This window comes from Hemiscyllium ocellatum, chromosome 31 (assembly GCF_020745735.1).
Source record: "Hemiscyllium ocellatum isolate sHemOce1 chromosome 31, sHemOce1.pat.X.cur, whole genome shotgun sequence".
NCBI lineage: Eukaryota > Metazoa > Chordata > Chondrichthyes > Orectolobiformes > Hemiscylliidae > Hemiscyllium > Hemiscyllium ocellatum.
In genome coordinates, this window is record NC_083431.1 from 44124385 (window position 1) to 44144535 (window position 20151).

The 20151-nt window shown below is 42.9% G+C and overlaps 1 protein-coding gene across 1 annotated transcript; it reads right to left on the reverse strand.

The window, feature by feature from the left end:
- Nucleotides 1-4058: 4058 nt before the first annotated feature.
- Nucleotides 4059-18391, reverse strand: polr2j (RNA polymerase II subunit J). The gene is made up of 4 exons (XM_060848201.1): nt 18274-18391; nt 10973-11062; nt 9789-9963; nt 4059-4407 (listed from the first exon to the last, which is right to left on the reverse strand). Exons 1-4 carry the CDS (start codon nt 18324-18326, stop codon nt 4372-4374), a joined length of 354 nt encoding a protein of 117 aa, XP_060704184.1. The 5' UTR covers nt 18327-18391; the 3' UTR covers nt 4059-4371.
- Nucleotides 18392-20151: the final 1760 nt, after the last annotated feature.

The following is a 20151-nucleotide window of genomic DNA, read 5'->3' on the forward strand; positions in this document are numbered from 1 at the left end:
ATGGACAAAATTGCAGCAACTGGGTTTCAGATTATCAGATGTAATGTATACCCCTCTGGATCTGGACAGGACAGAACAGGGTAATTTTGCGATGTTAAAAATACTGTCTAAAAAATATTTGGAGATCCAAGTTTATAGATAATTTCTACACCAGTTTATGAAATTTTTATTTAAAAAGCTGGGTGAATTCTGTCCTTAACTCCTGCTGTCTTCCAGTTAAGAGTCTCCTAGAGATGTGTTTCACTCTAAACCCTAGGTTGACCATAGCCCAGAGTACTGACAGCAGTGCTGTGTCCCACATTTTAAGGATGTATTGATGTTCTACCTCAAAAGAAGAATCTGGATTTTAGAATTTTACCTGAACTTCCAAGGGTTACTTTACAAGGAAAGATTACACAAAATACACGTTCTATACAAATTGTAGATTTTTTTTAAAACTAAAGTGAACAGATATCTATCGTATTTTCACTCTTGGGAAGGATTAGGGAGAACAGTCAATAAACTAGAGCCAGACTTTTCAGGAGAGAAATTGAGAAAAATGTTGTTAGCTAACAAGCAGAAGTTTGGAACTCTCTTCACAAATGGAAATTGATTCTAATTTTAACTTTAAACCTGAAATTGGTTAACAAAAGTTTAAGTTGTGGGACAAACACAAACATGACAATTAGTTGCAAATCAACCATGAGTATTGAGTAGTGGAACAGGTGCAACAGACTAATGGCCTACTTTTCCTAAACTGAGACTTTGTATGCAAAAGCTGAGTCCTGAATCATCATCTGAGATCCCTCACAAATTTAGGATGACTGTCCCACTCTCAGGGTGAGTTGTAGGAGGCTGTAGGGTCTGATGGGGACTCTTGTTACACTTGGCAGGTGATGCTCACAGAAAGGGGTACGTGGGCATTGGTGTGACAACATGCACTTTTCTCTGGATTGCAGACCTATTGTCCTGCCAACTGAGCTAAACAAAACACAATTGAAAGTACAGCTAAATGAAACACACAATCGGAAGTAAATCTTTGAAAGGAGTGGATGGTCCCTGGAAAGAGGTACGACAGCTGGCATTATGAAAGGAATATTGCAACTCATTTGATTACTGGATCAAAAAGACAGAGAAAGAATGGGCCCTTTAGAATGCTTAGGAGAGCATTGTAAGATTTTGTTGGGTTTAGATAGAAGATGTTGAATAGGGTTTGGTGAGTTGGAGCATGAGGTCAGGGTATGAGCAATAGTACAGGACTTAGGATACATACTTTGGGGCTCTCAACTACAATGAACAGGAATTTTTCAATTGAAAAAAGACTTAACTGTATCACTGGCCTCTTGAAAGGTAGCCTCTTGCCAGAATGTATGCAATGGACAACATGGATGAGCAGAGAGAACTGTCCATGTGCATAGATCTCTGAAAGTTGCCACCCAGGTTAACAGGGTTGTTAAGCAGGCATATGGTGTATTAGTTTTTATTGGTAGAGGGATTGAGTTTCGGAGCCATGAGATCATGTTGTAGTGTACAAAACTCTGGGTGTGGCTGCACTCAGAGTATTACGTATAGTTCTCGTAGCTGCATTATAGGAAGAATGTGGAAGCATTCGAAAGGATGCAAAGGAGATTTACCAGAATGTTGCCTGGTATGGAAGGAATGCCTTCTAAGGAAAGACTGAGGGACTTCAGGTTGTTTTCATTGGAGAGAAGGTTCAGAGGTGACTTAAGAGGCAAACCGGATAATCAGTTGAGATAAGGTGGACTGTGAGAGCCTTTTTCCACTGATGGTGATGGTTAGCAAGAGGGAATTGAGTGGTAATCGATGTCAGACAGATGTCAGAGGTAGGTTCTTTACTCCGTAATGGTGTGGAAGACCCTGCCTACAAGAGTAGCGGATTTGCCAACATTTAAGCAAATTTAAATGGCCATTTGACAAACCTGTGGATGACATTTGGAATAATGTAGGTCAGATGGGCTTTAGATTGGTTTCAGGTGGGTGCAACGTTGGAGGCATAAGGGCCTGTACTGCGCTGTAATGTTCTGAGAATGTAACTGACAAAGTCATTGCAGGAGGTGAGGGAGAATCTTGATAACTAAAGTAGGAGGATGACAGTAGATACTCATTGGCAGCCTATACCTAGAAATAGAGCTTGACCTTTTTAAAAGCAAGCTGGATACTATGGACAATTTGACATGACCAACCCACATAAACAGCACACCGTTGGCCTGTAGGAGGGCACTGGGCACCTGGAGGAAACCCACAGAGACCGTGAAAGTTCCACACTGACCATCACCCAAGGCTGGTGCTGTGAGGCAGTAGTGGTAAGCACTGAGCCAATGCTGAGGGAGTGGTCCTGATTAGAACTGGTGCAAAGAATATCTGAATCCAATGAAAAGGCAGTCATACTACACAGAAACAGATCCTTTGGTCCAACCAGTCCATAATACCAAATCAAACAGAACTAGTCCCACCTGCTTGCTTCTGGCTCTTATTCCTCCAAATATTTCCTATTCATGTACTTCTCCAAATGACTTTAAAACATTGTACCCACATGCATCACGTCCACAGGAGGTTCATTCCATATACAAACAAAACTGTCTTTTTTTTAAATCTCTCTCCTCTCACCTTTTAAAAATGTATGCCAAATTTTTGAAATCCCTATCTTAGGGTGAAGACACTAAATGACCAAGAAATTTGAAGAGATTGATATGCAATCACATTTGTCTAATCCCCGTGATCAAGAAATCTAGAAAGTACAGGTCATTTAGCCAAACATCAGGAAAGTGCTAGAAACTGAGATTATAGAATGCTTGGACAAGGAACAGATAATATAATGAAGCCTTCACAACTTCAGCTGTGAAAGGGAAATCATGTTTATTTAACTACTAGAGTTCTGTGACAAAATTTTGGTGGATTGAAGGGAACCTGTGAAAGCAGTGACCAAATAGCTTTTGATGAGGTGCTACATTAAAAGTGGCTGCAAAATGAGTACATGGTGAGGGTGTAACATGTTACCAGGAATAAATTGTTCATTAGCTTACAAAAAGGGAGTAAAAGGCCTGCAACAATTTACAGTTTGTATTGATGACTTTGGATAAGGGGTCCAAATGTACAATTGCTGAATTTGCCAAAAACATGGGTAAGAAAAGAGACTTGTCAAAAGAGAAGATTCTGTAAAGGGATATAAATGGGTTGCAACTGGGCAAAAACTTGCACAGGGAGTGTAATGGGAGTAGATAAACTTGTCCATTTCAGCAGAAAGAACAGAGCATGGGGTTCCCATTGCAGCCTCTGAAACTAAATATAAAAATTCCTTAGGTGATGCTGCAATTTTTCCCATGGAAGAATGGATAGTTAATTCTGGTCCCAGTGAGCATCAGTTCACAATGTCTAGCTTAACTCTTTAGTACTAATAGGCATTGAGCCATACCTCCCTGTGCAGTTATTGCTCTGTTAACTGGCAAAACCTCTGACGCTGCTTTCAATTTGGCAATTATGGTAAATGTAGCTAGCTGTTGAGCAGTAAACTCCCAAACTTAAACACTCACTGGTGTTTGTACAGTAAAATGTAATTTTGCTTGGGTGATGCTCCACCTAGTGGTGGTATTGGCCACAAAGTCAAATTAAAAAGCTAATAAAATGTTAGAGTGGAATTGAACACAGAAGTAGGGAGATTATTTTTCAGCTGAGGCATTGGTGAGACCACAGCTGGAGTATTTCATATAGTGCTGGTCATCTTATTTAAAGAAGGATGTAAATTTGATGGCAGCATTACAGCAGATTACATAGATGAATACATGCAATAGGTGATTGCCTTCTGAGAAAATGTTGGGCAGGCTGAACTCCTAGCCATCGGAATTTAGAGGATATAAGGTGACTTAATTGAACTGTGTAAGATCCTGCGGAATCTTGATAGGATGGAAGTGTCATGAGAACATTTGATTTTACAAAATCTCAACATTGCTGGCTAGATATTTGCTTCCTTGAAATACTGCAGTTCAACTAATGTAGGCACATCCTAGAAAACAAAGTTCTGATGCTTAATTGAGTCAGCTTTTTTTTTCTATACAACCAACCACAAGCAAAACAATGATTTAATGTTTTTTTTTAAAAAAAGACAAATACAATCAAGGGTTGGAGAGGGAAAAGCAGAGTTAATGTTGAGTTCAGTATGACTGTCGGAAATTCATTTCTGAAGAAATCATACTGGACTGTGTGATCAACTCTGCTTCTCTCTCCAGATGCTTTCAGATCCTGAAGGAGTTTCTCCAGTGTTTTCCATGTTCATTCCAGATTTCCAGCATCTGTAGTATTTTGCTTTTCTTAGGTCAAATAACCTTTTTATGTAAGAGGAAACCACCTGCATGTTAATATTCAAAATATGGCAACTCATTCAATTCCTTCTTGTTTGTCTTTGATGGCAACCTGGAATAGAAGAAATAGAAGTTTCTGTTCAATCCAGTTTCAATAGGAACAGTTGTGGAAGATTATCACTTCCAAAATGTCATATTTTGTTTAAACAAGATCAAAAGATTAAGTTGGAACCAGATCAAAGACAAGTATTCTAGTTTCTTCTGAAGATGGTGAGGCACATCAGGTACTTCCTAAATAATTGATGTATTGGCTAACACTGTTTATGCCAGGATTCTTCGTACAGGACTTCTAGCAATACTTTTGCAGGACAACTGCAGTCCCCTCTATTCAAAGATTACAACCTTGTAAAAAAAAGCTGGAATCTTAAAGGCCATCCCATTGAGCCTACCTCACCAATTACTGCTTTCCAGCACTATCTACATGTTGCTTCATGTCATTCCACCTCAAGAAACCGATCAATTTAATACTTGAGCCTGCTCAATGGCGAACCTGCTTAATAATCTCCCACCATGAGAACGATCCATTTAATTCTTGTTCTCTGTTTTGTCAATCAGTTCTTAATCCATGTTGATAAATTGCCCCAAATCCCATATACTCCAGTTAATTATTAGCATCCAGTATGTAGCTTTGGGAAAGCTTTCTTAAAATCCAAATGAACCACATTGTCTTTCTCCTTTGTCTACATTATAAATAACACCCTCAAAAAACTCAAATTTTTCAAACACTATTTCCTTTATAAATTCATGTTGACTTGACCCAATTCAACCATTATTTTCTACTTTCAATTATCATATCCTTGATAATAGATGCTTACATTTTTCTTACTATTTATGCCAAGATAACAATAGACAATAGGTGCAGGAGTTGCACCAGCCTGTAGTTACCCACTCCTTCCCTTCCTAAACAGTGAGGATAAATTTGCTCCATTCCAGTCAGCAGAATATCCTTCCTTAGGAAAGGAGATCAAAACTGTACACAATACTTTAGATGCAGCCTTACCAAAGCCCTGTATAAGTGCAACAACACATCCCTGCTCCTGCACTCCACCTCTCGCAATGAAAGCCAGTGTAGCACTTGCCTTCTTTACTGCCTACTGCACCTGCATGCTTACCTTCAGCAACTGGTACACAAGGACACCCAGGTCCCACTGCACACTCCCCTCTCCCAAGGTACAGCCATTCTGGTAGTAACCTGACTTGTTTTTGCTCCCAAAGTGAATAACTTCATACTTATCCAAATTATACCGTATCTGCCACTGACATGCCCACTCACCCAACCTGTCCAGATCATGCTGAAGGATCTCTGCATCCTCGTCACAGCTCAACCTTTGAGATCTGCAAACTTTGAGATGTTACATTTTGTTCCCTCATTCAAATCATTAATAATATTGTGAATAGCTGGGGTCCTAGCACTGATCCCTGTGGTACCCCATTAGTTACTGCCTGCCAATTTGAAAATGACGCAATCATTTCTACTGTTTCCCCTCTGCCAACCAGTTTTCTATCCATCTCAATACACTTCCCCCAATCCTAAGTGCTTTAATCTTGCATAGTATTCTCTTATGCGGGACTTTGTCAAAAGCTTTACGAAAGTCCAAATATGCCACATCGACTGGCTTCTCCTTGTCTACTAGATCTTTATACAATTCCAACAGATTGGTCAAGCATGATTTCATCTTTATAAATCCAGGCTGACCCTGTCTGATTCTGCCACTGCTTCTAAGTGCACTGCTATAAAGTGCTTGATAAGGAATTTGAGAATTTTCCCCACTACTGATGTTAGGCTTACTTGGCTACACTTTCCTGGTTTCTGATTACTGGTATCTGATTACTGCATTTTCTCCTCCTTAATCAATCCCTTGGTCCTTTGTTGCTGAATTTTAAACTGTTCCTAATCCTCAGACCTATTATTTTTCTTGGCCAATCTGTACGCTCCTTCCTTGGATTGGATACTGTCTCTAATTTCCTTTGTAATCTGTGGATAGGCCCTCTTACTCATTTTGTTTTTGTGCTGAACAGGAATAAACAGTTGTTGCATTCCCCCAAGTGTTCCTTGAGTATTTGTCATTGCCTATCCACTGTTGTCCCTTTAAGTAACTCTTCCCAATCTATCAAGGCCAACTCATGCCTCATTTCTTCATCATTTCCTTTGTAAGATTCAGCACCCTATTCTCCAACTATCTCACTCTCCATCTTGATGAAAACTTCTACCTCATAGGGTCATGAGAGTTCAGCATTCTACCAGAGAGTGCAATAAGTGAATATAATCAAGGGTGAGTTAGATTTTTGATCTACAAATGATTTGAGAGTAATGGGGCAGGCAGGAAAGTGAAGCTAAGGTCTTAGACAAGCTATAATCTTATTGAAAATCTACTTTATAACTTATGATCTTATGATGGTGGGAGAGAAAATAAACCAGTGGTCATGTTCTTTGGGAGTATAAGTCATTGGTACAAGGTTGAGAAGATGCATCACCAAGTGATCTGTACTTTGCTTTTAACTATATGCAAATACTTGAAGTAAAATGCAGTAATTTCAAAATGGTTGAAGCAAGTGCACCAATGAGAAGCAATGGGAATTGGTTGGCCATGTAGATAAACCACAAAAAGATTATGGTACAAAAAGACTAGTGATATTGTGGCTTTGATCTCATAAGACTGGAATATAGAGTGATGGAGGTTCAGTTAACACTTTAGTTGTCGAGTTATAGTCGGTACCTATCTGAATTGAAAAGTGTGGGGCTGGAAAAGCACAGCTGGTCAGGCAGCATCCGAGGAGCAGGAGAGTTGACGTTTTCGGCATAAGCCCTTCTTCAGGAATGGGGACTACTGGGAGATAAATAGGAGAGGAAGGTGGAGCTGGAGGAAGGCAGCTTGGAAGGCGATAGGTAGATGCAGGGGGTTGATGGTGAGAGCTCGAAGCAGAGGGTAGAGCGGATTGGTGGGAAGGAAGATGGACAGTTTGGCAGTGGAGGAGGCCCAAGACTTGCATGTCCTCGGTGGAGGGGGAGTTGAAGTGGTTGGCCACAAGGCGGTGGTGTTGTTTGCTGGCTGTGTCCCAGAGACGTTCTCTGACATGAGTGATGTCCTGTTTCTAGGAGAAAGTGAGGACTGCAGATGCTGGAGATCAGAGCTGAAAATGTGTTGCTGGAAAAGCGCAGCAGGTCAGGTAGCATCCAAAGAGCAGGAGAATCAACGTTTCGGGCATGAGCCCTGAAAGGATTCCTGCTCCTTGGATGCTGCCTGACCTGCTGCGCTTTTCCAGCAACACATTTTCAGCTCTGGTGTCCTGTTTCCCCAATTTCAAGACGACTACATTGAGAGCAACAGACACAGTAGATGATTAGATTAGATTACTTAATATGGAAACAGGCCCTTCGGCCCAACAAGTCCAGACCGACCCGCCGAAGCGCACCCACCCAGGTGAGGGAGGAGGTATGGGTGCAGGTTTTATTCCTTTTGCGGTGGCAAGAGAAGGTGCCAGGAGTGAAGGATGAGTTGGTGGGGATGGGGGGCGTGGACCTATTGAAGGAGTCACGGAGCAAATGGTCTCTGCAGAATGCTGATAGGGGTGGGGAGGGAAATATATCTCTGGTGATGGAATCTGACTGTAGGTGGCAGAAAGAGTGGAGGGTGATGAATTGGTGATTGGTGGGGTGTAAGGTGAGGATCGGAGGGTTCTATCCTTGTTGCAGTTGGAGGGGTAGTGTTCAAGGGTGGAGGTATTGTTAACCATGTGGGAGGGGAATGGCAGTCCTTGAAGTATCAGCCATCTTGGATGTTCTGGAGTGGAACTGATCCTCCTGGGAGCAGATACGGTGATGGCTGAGGAATTGGGAGTAAGGGATAGCTTTTTTTTAACAAGAGGTTGGATGGGAGGGGGTGTTGTCCAGGTAGCTGTGGGAGTCGGTGGATTTGAAGTAGATGTCCCTGTTGAGTAGGTCGCTGGAAACAGAGACTGAGAAGTCCAGGAAGGGAAGGGAGGAGTCAGGGATGGTCCGGGTGAACTTGAAGCCAGGGTGGAAGGTGTTTATGAAGTTGTTGAACTATTCAGCTTCCTCATGGGAGCACAATGTAGCGAAGAAAAAGTGGGGAATGGTGCTGATGTAACTACAAAGATGGACTGTTCCACATCTCTGACAAAGAGGCAGGCATAGCTGAGCCCCATGAAGGAAGTGGGAGGATTCAAAGGAGGAGTTGCGAGGGCGAGAACCAGTTTAGCCAATCGAATGAGTATGTCGATGGAAGGTTGGCGGGAGAGGAAGAAACAGAGGGATTGGTGGCCTTAGTCATGGTGGATGGACGTGTACAGGGACTGGATGTCCATGGTGAAGATGAATCGTTAGGGGTTGGGGAAACGCAAAACACGGAGCCTATTTGAAGCCCGGCATTACTCTTATCTACTACATTCAATTAGCAATGAGAGAGTTACCAGAATAAGAAAGGTTTATTTGATAGAGCCGGGTTGCATAAAATTGCTATGTATTTTGTTTAAATAAAGATAACGGAGATTTAACTAAGGGTTTTAAAAAAGGAAGAGGAATACAAAAAGAACGGTCTCTGGTAACAAAATCATAGAAAGAGTGATAGAAATATGGAAAGTTTCCACTGTCCCAACAACGTGATTAGACATTAGTCCAATCAAAAAGTTAATACTGAGAATAATTGCTTTTTGTTACTTAAGGGCATCAACAGCTATAAGAGTGAATGGAGTCGAAGTTAACATCAACCATGATCCATAGCAATGGTAGGTCAGAATCATGGGATTGAAGAAAATATACTTGATAATGAATTGCAAATTACTTCCATGGCACGTGCAGAGTGGCACAGGTTGGGAGGGGTAGGAAGATACACACAGTGAGGGTGACAAGTAATTCAAAACAAAAATTCCTCAAAATACTCAGCAGGTCTAGCGGACTTCTGGAGAGAGAAAAACATCGAGTTAACATTTCAGACTGATGACTTCAGAATTCAAACAATACAAAAAATATGAGTTAAGAAATAACATCATTAACAATCAAGACCATGGGGTAGAAGATGACCAGATTTAAACAGCAGTGATGGCATTCCAGGTCAGGTGTATGAGATGTTTAAACAAAAAATTCCCTTTGCACTGGTTTTATATCATTTTACCCCTAAATTCAAAATGGCACATTAGTGAACCATCTGATATTTCAATTCTAACACCAAGCAGTCCTGTGTTGTCCAACTGTTCCACAATGGCAGTGTGAAAATTCAACACTTTTTATGTATTCCTATGATATCGAGAACTTGTTCAGACTGGCATGATAAGACAGTGAACTACTCCACTGTCTCAGCTGCACACAAAGATTACCAGTTCACTGAACCATGTCTAAAACAATGTGCTTTCATTTCTAATTAGATTCATTGATTTTGTCAGCACCAGTGTATCGAAATCTAAACAGCAACTTACTCTGAACCGTTCCTCCAATAGTGACAGTTCACTGATCAGATCGGTGATGGCGTTTGTAAAGGCTTCTTGTGGACTGTAGTCAGGAGTGGTCTGCACACGAATAACAATTTTGTGTTCTAGAGGATGGGGGACCTTGTAACCTGCAAATAACACCTGAGGATCTTTCAGCAGCTGCCTAGAAAACAAAAGATGTGTCATGACATGCATTCTTGCAATAATAAGAGGTTTTCCCTCAAAACCTTAGTTTTAATTGAGGACGCAAACAGAAGAGAGAGCACAGTCTTCAAACCTCAATAATGGCCCAGAACTACCAGCTTACAGCAACAGACTTTAACCCCTGGATGAAAAGCATTATAATTCTTTGGTGAAGTATAGTCAGGCCATCGAGATTTGATATAGATTACAACTTATGGATTAGAACATTAAATTGCTGGTTTGTATGTGTGTACATATATATATGTATATATATTTTATATATATATTAAACCATAAATATTAGTGAATAAATTGCTCATCTCACAGAATCTTGTTCTGTACAGTGGATATTTTAAATTTTGAAGACATGTTTTTGTCATGTTTTATTGCTTACCTGCTTGCTCAGGTTATGACATATTGCATCTTATAATACATAGTACACTCTTAACCACTTTGTTCATAGTTGACATGACCGAGATCTTTCCTTAACTGAGATAGACTTCCAACGGGGAATGAAATAGATTGGGGACTCTCTGTGAATTAGATAAGTAGGATTTATTGGTGAGAGATCCTATTGGGGTCTTGTTCTGATTGGTAGGCTGGCTGTGAGAATAGTGGCGAGGATGAATCCATATATTGTGGTATCTGGCCCAGTTAATGCATTAATGCAGCATCAGTGACCAGAGCCTCAGTTAACCTTTCATGTTAAATGAGGCTGTTTCATCTTATCAACAGAACTGAAACTTCTCATTGTAAATTTTAATAATTGGGCAAGGAAGTTTTTGAGAAAAGTGGGCATAGATAGTCTCTGGAAGATTGGTCATTGTACAACAGTACTCAAAGTCAAGCAGTTCAGGACAATTAGTATGAGAAAGTCAAACCAAGCCGAGGGTAGGAAAGATTAAAACATCAGCGCACTGTTAGGAAGCGATCGTCATTATATCTTAGCTACAATAAAACAGCCTTCTGTGCTGAAGCTGTGTACTTACGATCTGATTGTGTTACCCAGGGTGTGGTCCTCCTTGTTAATGGTGAACAAGCAGGCATTTGGTACTTTTGTGTCTTTTATTATTGTTATCCTGGAGAGAGGGAAAAAGAATGATGATAATACAAAACCACTTCATCAGTCACAAGCAAAACACAACAATATCGGCTGGGCCAACGTTCACAAGATAGATTTCAAAATGGTATAAAATACTAATAAGGAATATGCTATCAAAGGGAACCCTTCCCAAGTAATAAATTACGCGGCTAACATTCGAAAAGGGACCACCAGTCCGGGGAACTCTGAAATGGAGCCATTACTAGTAACATGGGTCAGGATTCTGAGTGGATGATCAAATAAAATGACTTGGACACAAACTATTTGTTATTGTTTTGGGCAGAAGCTCATTTGAAATGAAATACTTTCCTCAGATAGTCCATATTGGATTGACCATCCACAGGCTGCTCCAATGTGCTTGGTTTCCCCATCGTTGAGGATGGTAAAGTTGTGGAGCCCTCTGCTTCAGTTATTCATTCAAGCATCCAACACCATTCATGACTGGATTGACAGGACTGCAGAGCTTTGGGTTAATCTAATGGTTGTGGATTTCCTTGGCTGTGTATATAGCAGAATGTGTGCATGTTAAACAGAGGAACAGTCTTGTAGCTCACCAAGGTAGTATTTTCAGATTTATCTGGTACTGCTCCTGGTAATCTCTACTCTTCATGGGCCCAATGGGTTGAATGATCTCCTGTGTCTAAATAATGCCATGCCAATATGAACCAGAGTCGATCCTCTGGCTTGGTTTTAATGGTGGAGAGTTAGGGATATCCTGAGCCATGAAGTCAAAGGCTGTGGTTAAATACGATTCTGCTGTTGATGGGTCACATGGCCAACGGGTGTCCAGTTTTTAGCTGCTCCCATTTTGCATGGTGGTAATGCACACGTTGATGTGTATCCACAACGGCCGCTTCTCCCAATAATTTAATGGATAGATTCATCTACAACAGCAAGATGGCCTTCCGATCAGGTAGTTTTCATTTTTTTGTTGACTCTCTCACCTCCTGCCACAAACCCATTCTGTCAGGTTTTTCCTTTATGACTCAGCCAGTTCAGTCTGTATCGATACTATTAGGATCTGAAGGCTGAAATCCCAGAGTTTATTCTGTGACTCTGCCACTTTCAATGCATTGCAGGATGGCTGTTTAGTGAAGATATCCAGAGTGGGACAGGAAGGAACAGAGTGTACAAACACTTTCAAAAAAATGTAAATGGGGTCAAAAGGAGGAGAAATGGCACAAAAATAAAGCTTTTAAATGCATGCAGTGTTTGGAACACAAATGAATTAACATCACAAACTGTGGGTATGGTCTTATGGGTATTACAGAGTCATGGTTACAAGATCAAAGCTGCAATTAAATATTTAGGGATATCTAACTTTTTGAAGGAGAACAGATGGAATATGCATTAGTGAAAAAAATCTTGAAAGGTGCACAAGCCACATGTGTGGAGCTAGGAAATCATGAGGGAAAATAAAGACAATAACTATATAAACACAGGAAAGCAGAACCAACATGACTTCAGGAAGGGGAAATTGTGCCTGAAAAATTTATTACAATTCTTTGTGGTGGTAATAAACACAATTAAGGGGACCAAGTAAATGTATTACTGTGTATTTGCATTTCCAAAAGGTGTTTGCCAAGGTTATCACACAAGGCCACTTAAACTAACAGCCCATGATATTGTGAATAGTATATTCTTATGGATACAGATTGACTTAAGTAATAGAGAACAGAGTTGGAATAAGGGGAGCATTTTCAGGACAGTAACATACAACTCATGGAGTGTCACAGAGCTCAGTGCTAGGGCCATCATTATTTTACAATATATACCAATGACCTGAATGAAGGGATCCCAAAGGTTTGCAGGGCTGGAGGGGATTACAAAAATAGGGTGGGTCAGGGCGTGAAAGATTTGGAACACAATTTGGTGCAAGATACTGGTAGCAGTAAGAATTTGGATGTGTTAATTTTTTTTTACAGAAGATGGAACTTAGGAGTTAAAGACAAAATGCTGCAGATTTGGCAAGTTTGATAACCAAATCAGGGTTCGATCTGGGAGAACACAGTGCAGTAATATCAGAGGGAAACGGTTTAGAGTGGGTGAAAGAAGCAGAGAAATGAAGGCTGCAGTTCTCGGGAAAAAGAGATCAAGTGTAGGTAAAAAGTCACAGAGACCTGGTCCCGATGACAGGGAGTATTGGAGATGGGTGAAAGGGCCTGTGTGGCGGATAGGAGATTTCCATCTAAAGAAACTGGTATGGAGGTGAAGATGACCAAAGAAGGGTTCAGCATCATATCACACCTGAAATTAATGTGAGGTGTGGGAATAAAGGGACAAAACCAAATCAGAGTCACACAGCACAGAAACGGAGCCTTCAGTCCATCTCGTCCATGCCAACCGGGTTTCCCAAACTAAACTAATTGTCTGCATTTGGCCCACATCCCCTCTAAATCTTTCCTATCCATGTATCTGTCCTAATGTCTTATGCACATGCCCCTACCACTTAGTCTGGCAGTTTATTCCACAGACATACAACCCCTGTGTGATAAAGCTGTCCTTCAGGTCCCTTTCAAATCTTTCCCCTCTCACCTTAAACCTATGCCCTCTTGTTTTGAACTCCCCTAGCCTCTGGAAAAATCCTTTGCTATTCAGTATATCTATGCTTCTCATGATTTTATAAACCTCTATAAAGTCACCCCTCAATCTCCTACATTTCAAGGGAAGAGCTCCCAGCCTACCCAGCCTCCTCTTTTAACTCAAACCATCCAACCCAGTAACATCCTTGAAAATTTAATAACATCCTTCCTAACAGCAGGGTGACCCCAGAACTGTACATGACAATCCAAATGTGGCCTCACCAATGTCTTGTACAGCCGCAAAGTGACACCTCAACTTCTATACTCAATGCTCTGCCTAATGAAGACAGTCGTGTCAAACACCTGATCAGGTGTACCCTAGAATTCTGTGGGAAGCTGGGGAAGTGATTGCTGGGCCTTTTGCTGAGATATTTGTATCATCGATGGTCACAGGTGAGGTGTCGGAAGACTGAAGGTTGGCTAATGTGGTGCCACTGTTTAAGAAGGGTGGTAAGGCCAACCAGGTAACTACAGACCAGTGAGTCTAACGATGGTGGTGGGCTCGTTGTTGGAAGGAATCCTGAGGGACGGGATGTACATGTATTTGGAAAGGCAAGGAGCTGATTCAGGATAGTCAACATGGCTTTGTGCGTGGGAATTTATGTCTCACAAACTTAAATTTTTTAAAGAAGTAACAAAGAGGATTGATGAGGGCAGAGTGGTGGATGTGATCTATATGGCCTTCAATAAGGCGTTTGACAAGGCTCCTCTTGGGAAACTCGTTACCAAGGTTAGATCTCATGGAATACAGGGAGAACTAGCCATTTGGATACAGAACTGGCTCAAAGATAGAAGACAGAGGGTGGTGGTGGAGGGTTGTTTTTCAGACTGGGGCCTGTGACTATTGGAGTGCCACAAGGATCGGTGTTGGGCCCACTACCTTTTGTCATCTTTATAAATGATTTACATGTGAGCATAAGAGGTACAGTTAGTAAGTTTGCAGATGACACCAATATTGGAGGTGTAGTGGACAGTGAAGAATGTTACCTCAGATTTCAACAGTGTCTTGATCAGATGGGCCAATGGGCTGAGAAGTGGCAGATGGAGTTTAATTTAGATAAATGCGAGGTGCTGCATTTTGGGAAAGCAAATCTTAGCAGGACTTATACACTTAATGGTAAGGTCCTAGGGAGTGTTGATGAACAGAGAGACCTTGGAGTGCAGGTTCATAGCTTCTTGAAAGTGAAGTCGCAGATAGACAGGATAATGAAGAAGGTGTTTGGTATGCTTTTCTTTATTGGTCAGAGTATTGAGTACAGGAGTTGGGAGGTCATGTTGCGACTGTACAGGACATTGGTTAGGCCACGTTCGGAATAGTGTGTGCAATTCTGGTCTCCTTCCTATGGAAGGATGTTGTGAAACTTGAAAGGGCTCAGAAAAGATTTACAAGGATGTTGCCAGAGTTGGAGGATTTGAGCTACAGGGAGAGGTTGAATAGGCTAGGGCTGTTTTCCCTGGAGTGTCAGAGGCTGAGGGTTGACCTTATAGAAGTCTATAAAATCATTGGCATGGATAGGATAAATAGGCAAAGTCTCTTCGTGGGGTGGGGGAGTCCAGAACTAGAGGGCATAGGTTTAGGGTGAGAGGAGAAAGATAGAAAAGACGCCTAAGGGGCAACTTTTTCACACAGAGGGTGTTACATGTATGGAATGAGCTGCCAGAGGAAGTGATGGAGGCTGGTACAATTGTAACATTTAGAAGGCATCTGGATGGGTATAAGAATAGGAAGGGTTTGGAGGGATATGTACCGGGTGCTGGCAGGTGGAATTAGATTGGGTTGGGATAACCGGTCGGCATGGATGAGATGGGTCTGTTTCCATGCTGTACATCTCTATAACTCTGTGACCTTCTTTGCCACACTATCCGTGAACGCCACTTTCAAGGAACCATGGAGCTGAACCCTTTAGTCTCTCTGTTGAACAATATTCCCCAGGATCCTACTACGGACTATGTAAGACCTGCCTTGGTTTGTTTTAGCAAAATGCATCAGCTTGCATTTATCCAAATTAAGCTCCAACTGCCACTCTTCGAACATTCGCCCAGCTGATCATGATTCTGTTGTACTTTTAGATAATAATCTTTGCTGTCCACCACACCACCAATTTTTGTGTCATCTACAAACCATGCTTCCTATATTCGCAGCCAAATTGTTTACATAAATGGCAATAAACAGTGGATCTAGCACCGATCCTTGCAGAACACTGCTGGTCACAAGCCTCCACCCTCTGTCTCCTACCACCAAGCCAATTTTGCTTATAATTGATTAGCTCTCCTTGGATTCCATGTGATCTAACTTTTCTCACCAGTCTTCCATGTGGACCTTTATCAAAGGCTTTGCTAAATTCCACGTAGACAACTGCCTTAATCTATCCTCTTGGTCACATCCTTAGAAACAAAAGTCAGGTTTGTGAAACTTGCACAATGCCATGTCCTTGCCTCCTCCCAATGCATGTAAATTCAGTCTCTTAGAATCCCCTCCAATCCTTACCTACCACTGACATCAGAGGTCTGTAGTTTCCTGGCTTTTACTTGCTGCCTTTCTTAAATGATGGCACCACATTAGCCACCCTCCATGTGTCCAGCACCCCATGCAGGTCTTGATGATAGAAATGTCTCTGCTAGGGATCCTGCAATTTCTGCCCAGCTTACCACAATGTCCTAGGATATACTTAATGAGGTCCCAGGGATTTATCTACCTTTATACATTTTAAGACCTCCAGCACCTCCTCTTTTGTAATGTAAACCGTTTTCACTATTTCTCCAAATTCCCTAGCTTCCATACTGACAAAATATTGATTTAGTATCTTACCTATCTTCTGTGATCCCTCAATACTTAAGGGACGCTATTCTCTCCCTGGCTACTCTTTTGCCCTTAGCCCTGCTGAGTACAGATGATTCTGCATTAGTAAGGGAAAGGTCGGAGAGTACAGTGAATATATGGTGAGGAGTGGAATTACAGGAAGGTATGGAGTGCAAGGGAAAGGGGAGAAAGAAACTAAAGGAGTGTCCGTACTCCTGAGTTCATTTTGCGCTAGCATTCCTCAACAGTTAAGAAAAGAAAACCTTTTGTCAAATTAGATGAATAACTTGGGAGACTACTGGAACAGTCCAGCGTAAAAAAGCTATAAATATGGATTTCAACAAATGAGCTGAGAGAGGAGCAAAGCCAAGTGATGCCACTAAGATGAAAATAAGCAATGTTAGTGGTTTTTGTGGATGAGGTGAGAAGCTCACTAGGGATAAAATAGACAGCAAGGCTCCAGTCAGGCTTAACCTTAAAATTGTTGCCAAGGAAAGGGACAGAGTCAATAACCTGGAATAGAGTTTGGATCAGGAGATGAAAATGGCTTCAGTATCTAACATATTTATTGGTCAATGCATTAAGTATAGGAGTTGGGAGGTCATGATAAAGCTGCAAAGGAGTTGGCGGGAGTAACTATGACTCTTATTGTGAGATTGCGGTGCCCACTGGGCACCACCGCCGTATAGTTGCAGCTGTGATTGGTTTTGCGAATTTTGATTTTCACAGTTCAGTTGTGCCTCCTCACTGGCCCCGCCGGTAACCTTGGTCAAGTGTGACCGAGGGCCAAATGACTGTTAAAATTCGAGTGTTTTTGCCTTGTGGTGAAAGCGATTGTTAAAAAATATGAGTGCACTAAATCTGCCTTTGGTAGATCAGTCCGGTTGGGAAGCGTCCCGGATAAACAACCTCCCCGCTGCCGCGGTTGTAACTACGCGCAGTGTTAAATCAAATATCCGCAGTTACAAAGAGACAAGACAATTCACCTCAACTCTATCAGAGGAGGGGACCACAATACTGTTAAGCCACTTTTGGGTAGGGTATGAAATTCAGGTCTCCCTGCTATTGAAACTTGAAAGGGTTCAGAAAAGATTTATAAGGATGTTGCCAGGGTTGGAGGATCTGAGCTCCAGGGAGAGACTGAACAGGCTGGGGCTGTTTTCCCTGGAGCATCGGAGGCTGAAGGGTGACCTTATAGAGGTTTACAAAATTATGAGGAGGCATGGATAGGATAAATAGACAAAGTCTTTTTCCTGGCGTCGTGGAGTCCAGAACTAGAGGGGCATAGGTTTAGGGTGAGAGGAGAAAGATATAACAGAGACCTAAGGGGCCACTTTTTCACACAGAGAGTGGTACGTGAATGGAATGAGCTGCCGGAGGATGTGGTGGAGGCTGGTACAATTGCAACATTTAAGAGGCTTTTGGATGGGTATATGAAAAGGAAGGATTTGGAGGGATATGGGCCAGGTGCTGGCAGGTGGGACTAGATTGGGTTGGGATATCTGGTCAGCATGGACAGGTTGGGCCGAAGAGTCTGTTTCCATGCTGTACATCTCTATGACTCTATTTGAGGAAATTGGCGGGTGATGTGGAAGAGAATATCAATGCCAGAGCAGCCTGAGAACGAGAAGAATAACATAATAATACCCGATAAGGAGAGAGAGGGCGGGTGGGGGGGCGGCCTGGGGCCCGGGGGACACACTGACACTGACGGACCGAGCAGCTTCCAGCATCAGCCCCTCCCCCCCCCGGGCATCCAGCTGCCATTCACCCCCCTCCCCCCTCACACTCCTCTCTTTCACTCACTTCTTCTCTCCCTCGAAAAGCAGAAAACTCTCGAAAGCCGGCGGCGCATTCATCCCGGAAACAGACAGACACCACCAGCTCCAACAGCAACTTCATCCTCACCACAACTCAGCCCGGACCCTCCGAGAACAGCGCCCCAGCCCGGACCCTCCGAGAACAGCGCCCCAGCCCGGACCCTCCCAGAACAGCGCCCCCAGTCCGGACCCTCCGAGAACAGCGCCCCCAGCCCGGACCCTCCGAGAACAGCGCCCCCAGCCCGGACACTCCGAGAACAGCGCCCCCAGCCCGGACCCTCCGAGAACAGCGCCCCAGCCCTGACCCTCCGAGAACAGCGCCCCCAGCCCGGACCCTCCGAGAACAGCGCCCCAGCCCGGACACTCCGAGAACAGCGCCCCCAGCCCGGACACTCCGAGAACAGCGCCCCCAGCCCGGACACTCCGAGAACAGCGCCCCCAGCCCGGACACTCCGAGAACAGCGCCCCCAGCCCGGACACTCCGAGAACAGCGCCCCCAGCCCGGACACTCCGAGAACAGCGCCGCCACGCGGTCCCTCCGAGAACAGCGACACCGCCTCCTCCGAGGGACAAACACCCGCTTCCAGGAATTTCGGGAACAGCGCCCCACTGGGACACTCTCTGAACAGCACCTGTCCCACTCCATACACGTACCACCCTCTGTGTGAAAAAGTTGCCCCTTAGGTCTCTTTTATATCTTTCCCCTCTCACCCTAAACCTATGCCCTCTAGTTCTGGGCTCCCCGACCCCAGGGAAAAGACATTGTCTATTTATCTTATCCATGTCCCTCATAATTTTGTAAACCTCTATAAGGTCACCCCTCAGCCTCCGATGCTCCAGGGAAAACAGCCCCAGCCTGTTCAGCCTCTCCCTGTAGCTCAGACCCTCCAACCCTGGCAACATCCTTGTAAATCTTTTCTGAACCCTTTCAAGTTCCACAACATCTTTCCGATAGGAAGGACACCAGAATTGCACACAATATTCCAACAGTGGCCTAACCAATGTCCTGTCTCACAAGCTTGATTGTGTTTTTTGAAGAAGTAACAGAGGGGATTGGTGAGTGCAGAGCTTTACATGTGATCTATAAGGACTTCAGTAAGGTGTTCGATAAGGTTCCCCATGGGAGACTAATTAGCAAGGGTTAGGTCTCATGGAATACAGGGAGAACTAGCCATTTGGATACAGAACTGGCTCAAAGGTAGAAGACAAATGATGCTGGTGGAGGGTCCCTTTTCAAACTGGAGGCCTGTGACCAGTGGAGTGCCACAAGGATCAGTGCTGGGTCCTGTACTTTTTGTTATTTATATAAATAATAAATCAGTTTAGCTGAGACTTTAAAATATTCAATAATCCCACTTCCACAGCCTTCTGAGGCAGTCACAGAAGTTTCAAATCCTTCAGATGAAAAGAAATGTCTGTTTTAAAATTAGGAGATGCCATTTTAAAACAAAACCCCCAGTCTACCCCAGAACAAACGTTCCCCATGTCCACCTTGACAATATCATTTAGGATCTTATCAAATTTAATCAAAGTTAAAAATCACACAACATAAGGTTTTAGTCCAACAAGTTTACTTGGAATAAACCTGTTGAATGATAACCTGATGTGCGATTTTCAACTTTGTCCACCCCAGTCCAACACCTGCACCATCTCATAATAAATTTAATCAGTTCACTCCTCACTCTAGACTCCAGTGGAAACATTCCAAGCCTGCCCAACCTATCCTGACAAAATAACCCACTCATTCCAGGTATCAATCTAGTAAACCTCATTTGAACCACCTCCAAAGTAGTCACATCCTTCCTTAACTAAGGAGACCAAAACTATAGACAGTATTGGAAGTGTGACGGCTCCACTGACTGAT

What these genes read in the sequence shown, in the direction of transcription:
- polr2j (XM_060848201.1), bottom strand. Translation starts at nt 18,326, where the DNA reads ATGAATGCGCCGCCGGCTTTCGAGAGTTTTCTGCTTTTCGAGGGAGAG. An exon ending in CTTTTCGAGGGAGAGAAGAA is followed by an intron (nt 11,063 to 18,273) that starts GTGAGTGAAAGA and finishes CCCTCTCTCCAG; the next exon opens with GATAACAATAATAAAAGACA. An exon ending in CTGGGTAACACAATCAGATC is followed by an intron (nt 9,964 to 10,972) that starts GTAAGTACACAG and finishes TTTGTTTTCTAG; the next exon opens with GCAGCTGCTGAAAGATCCTC.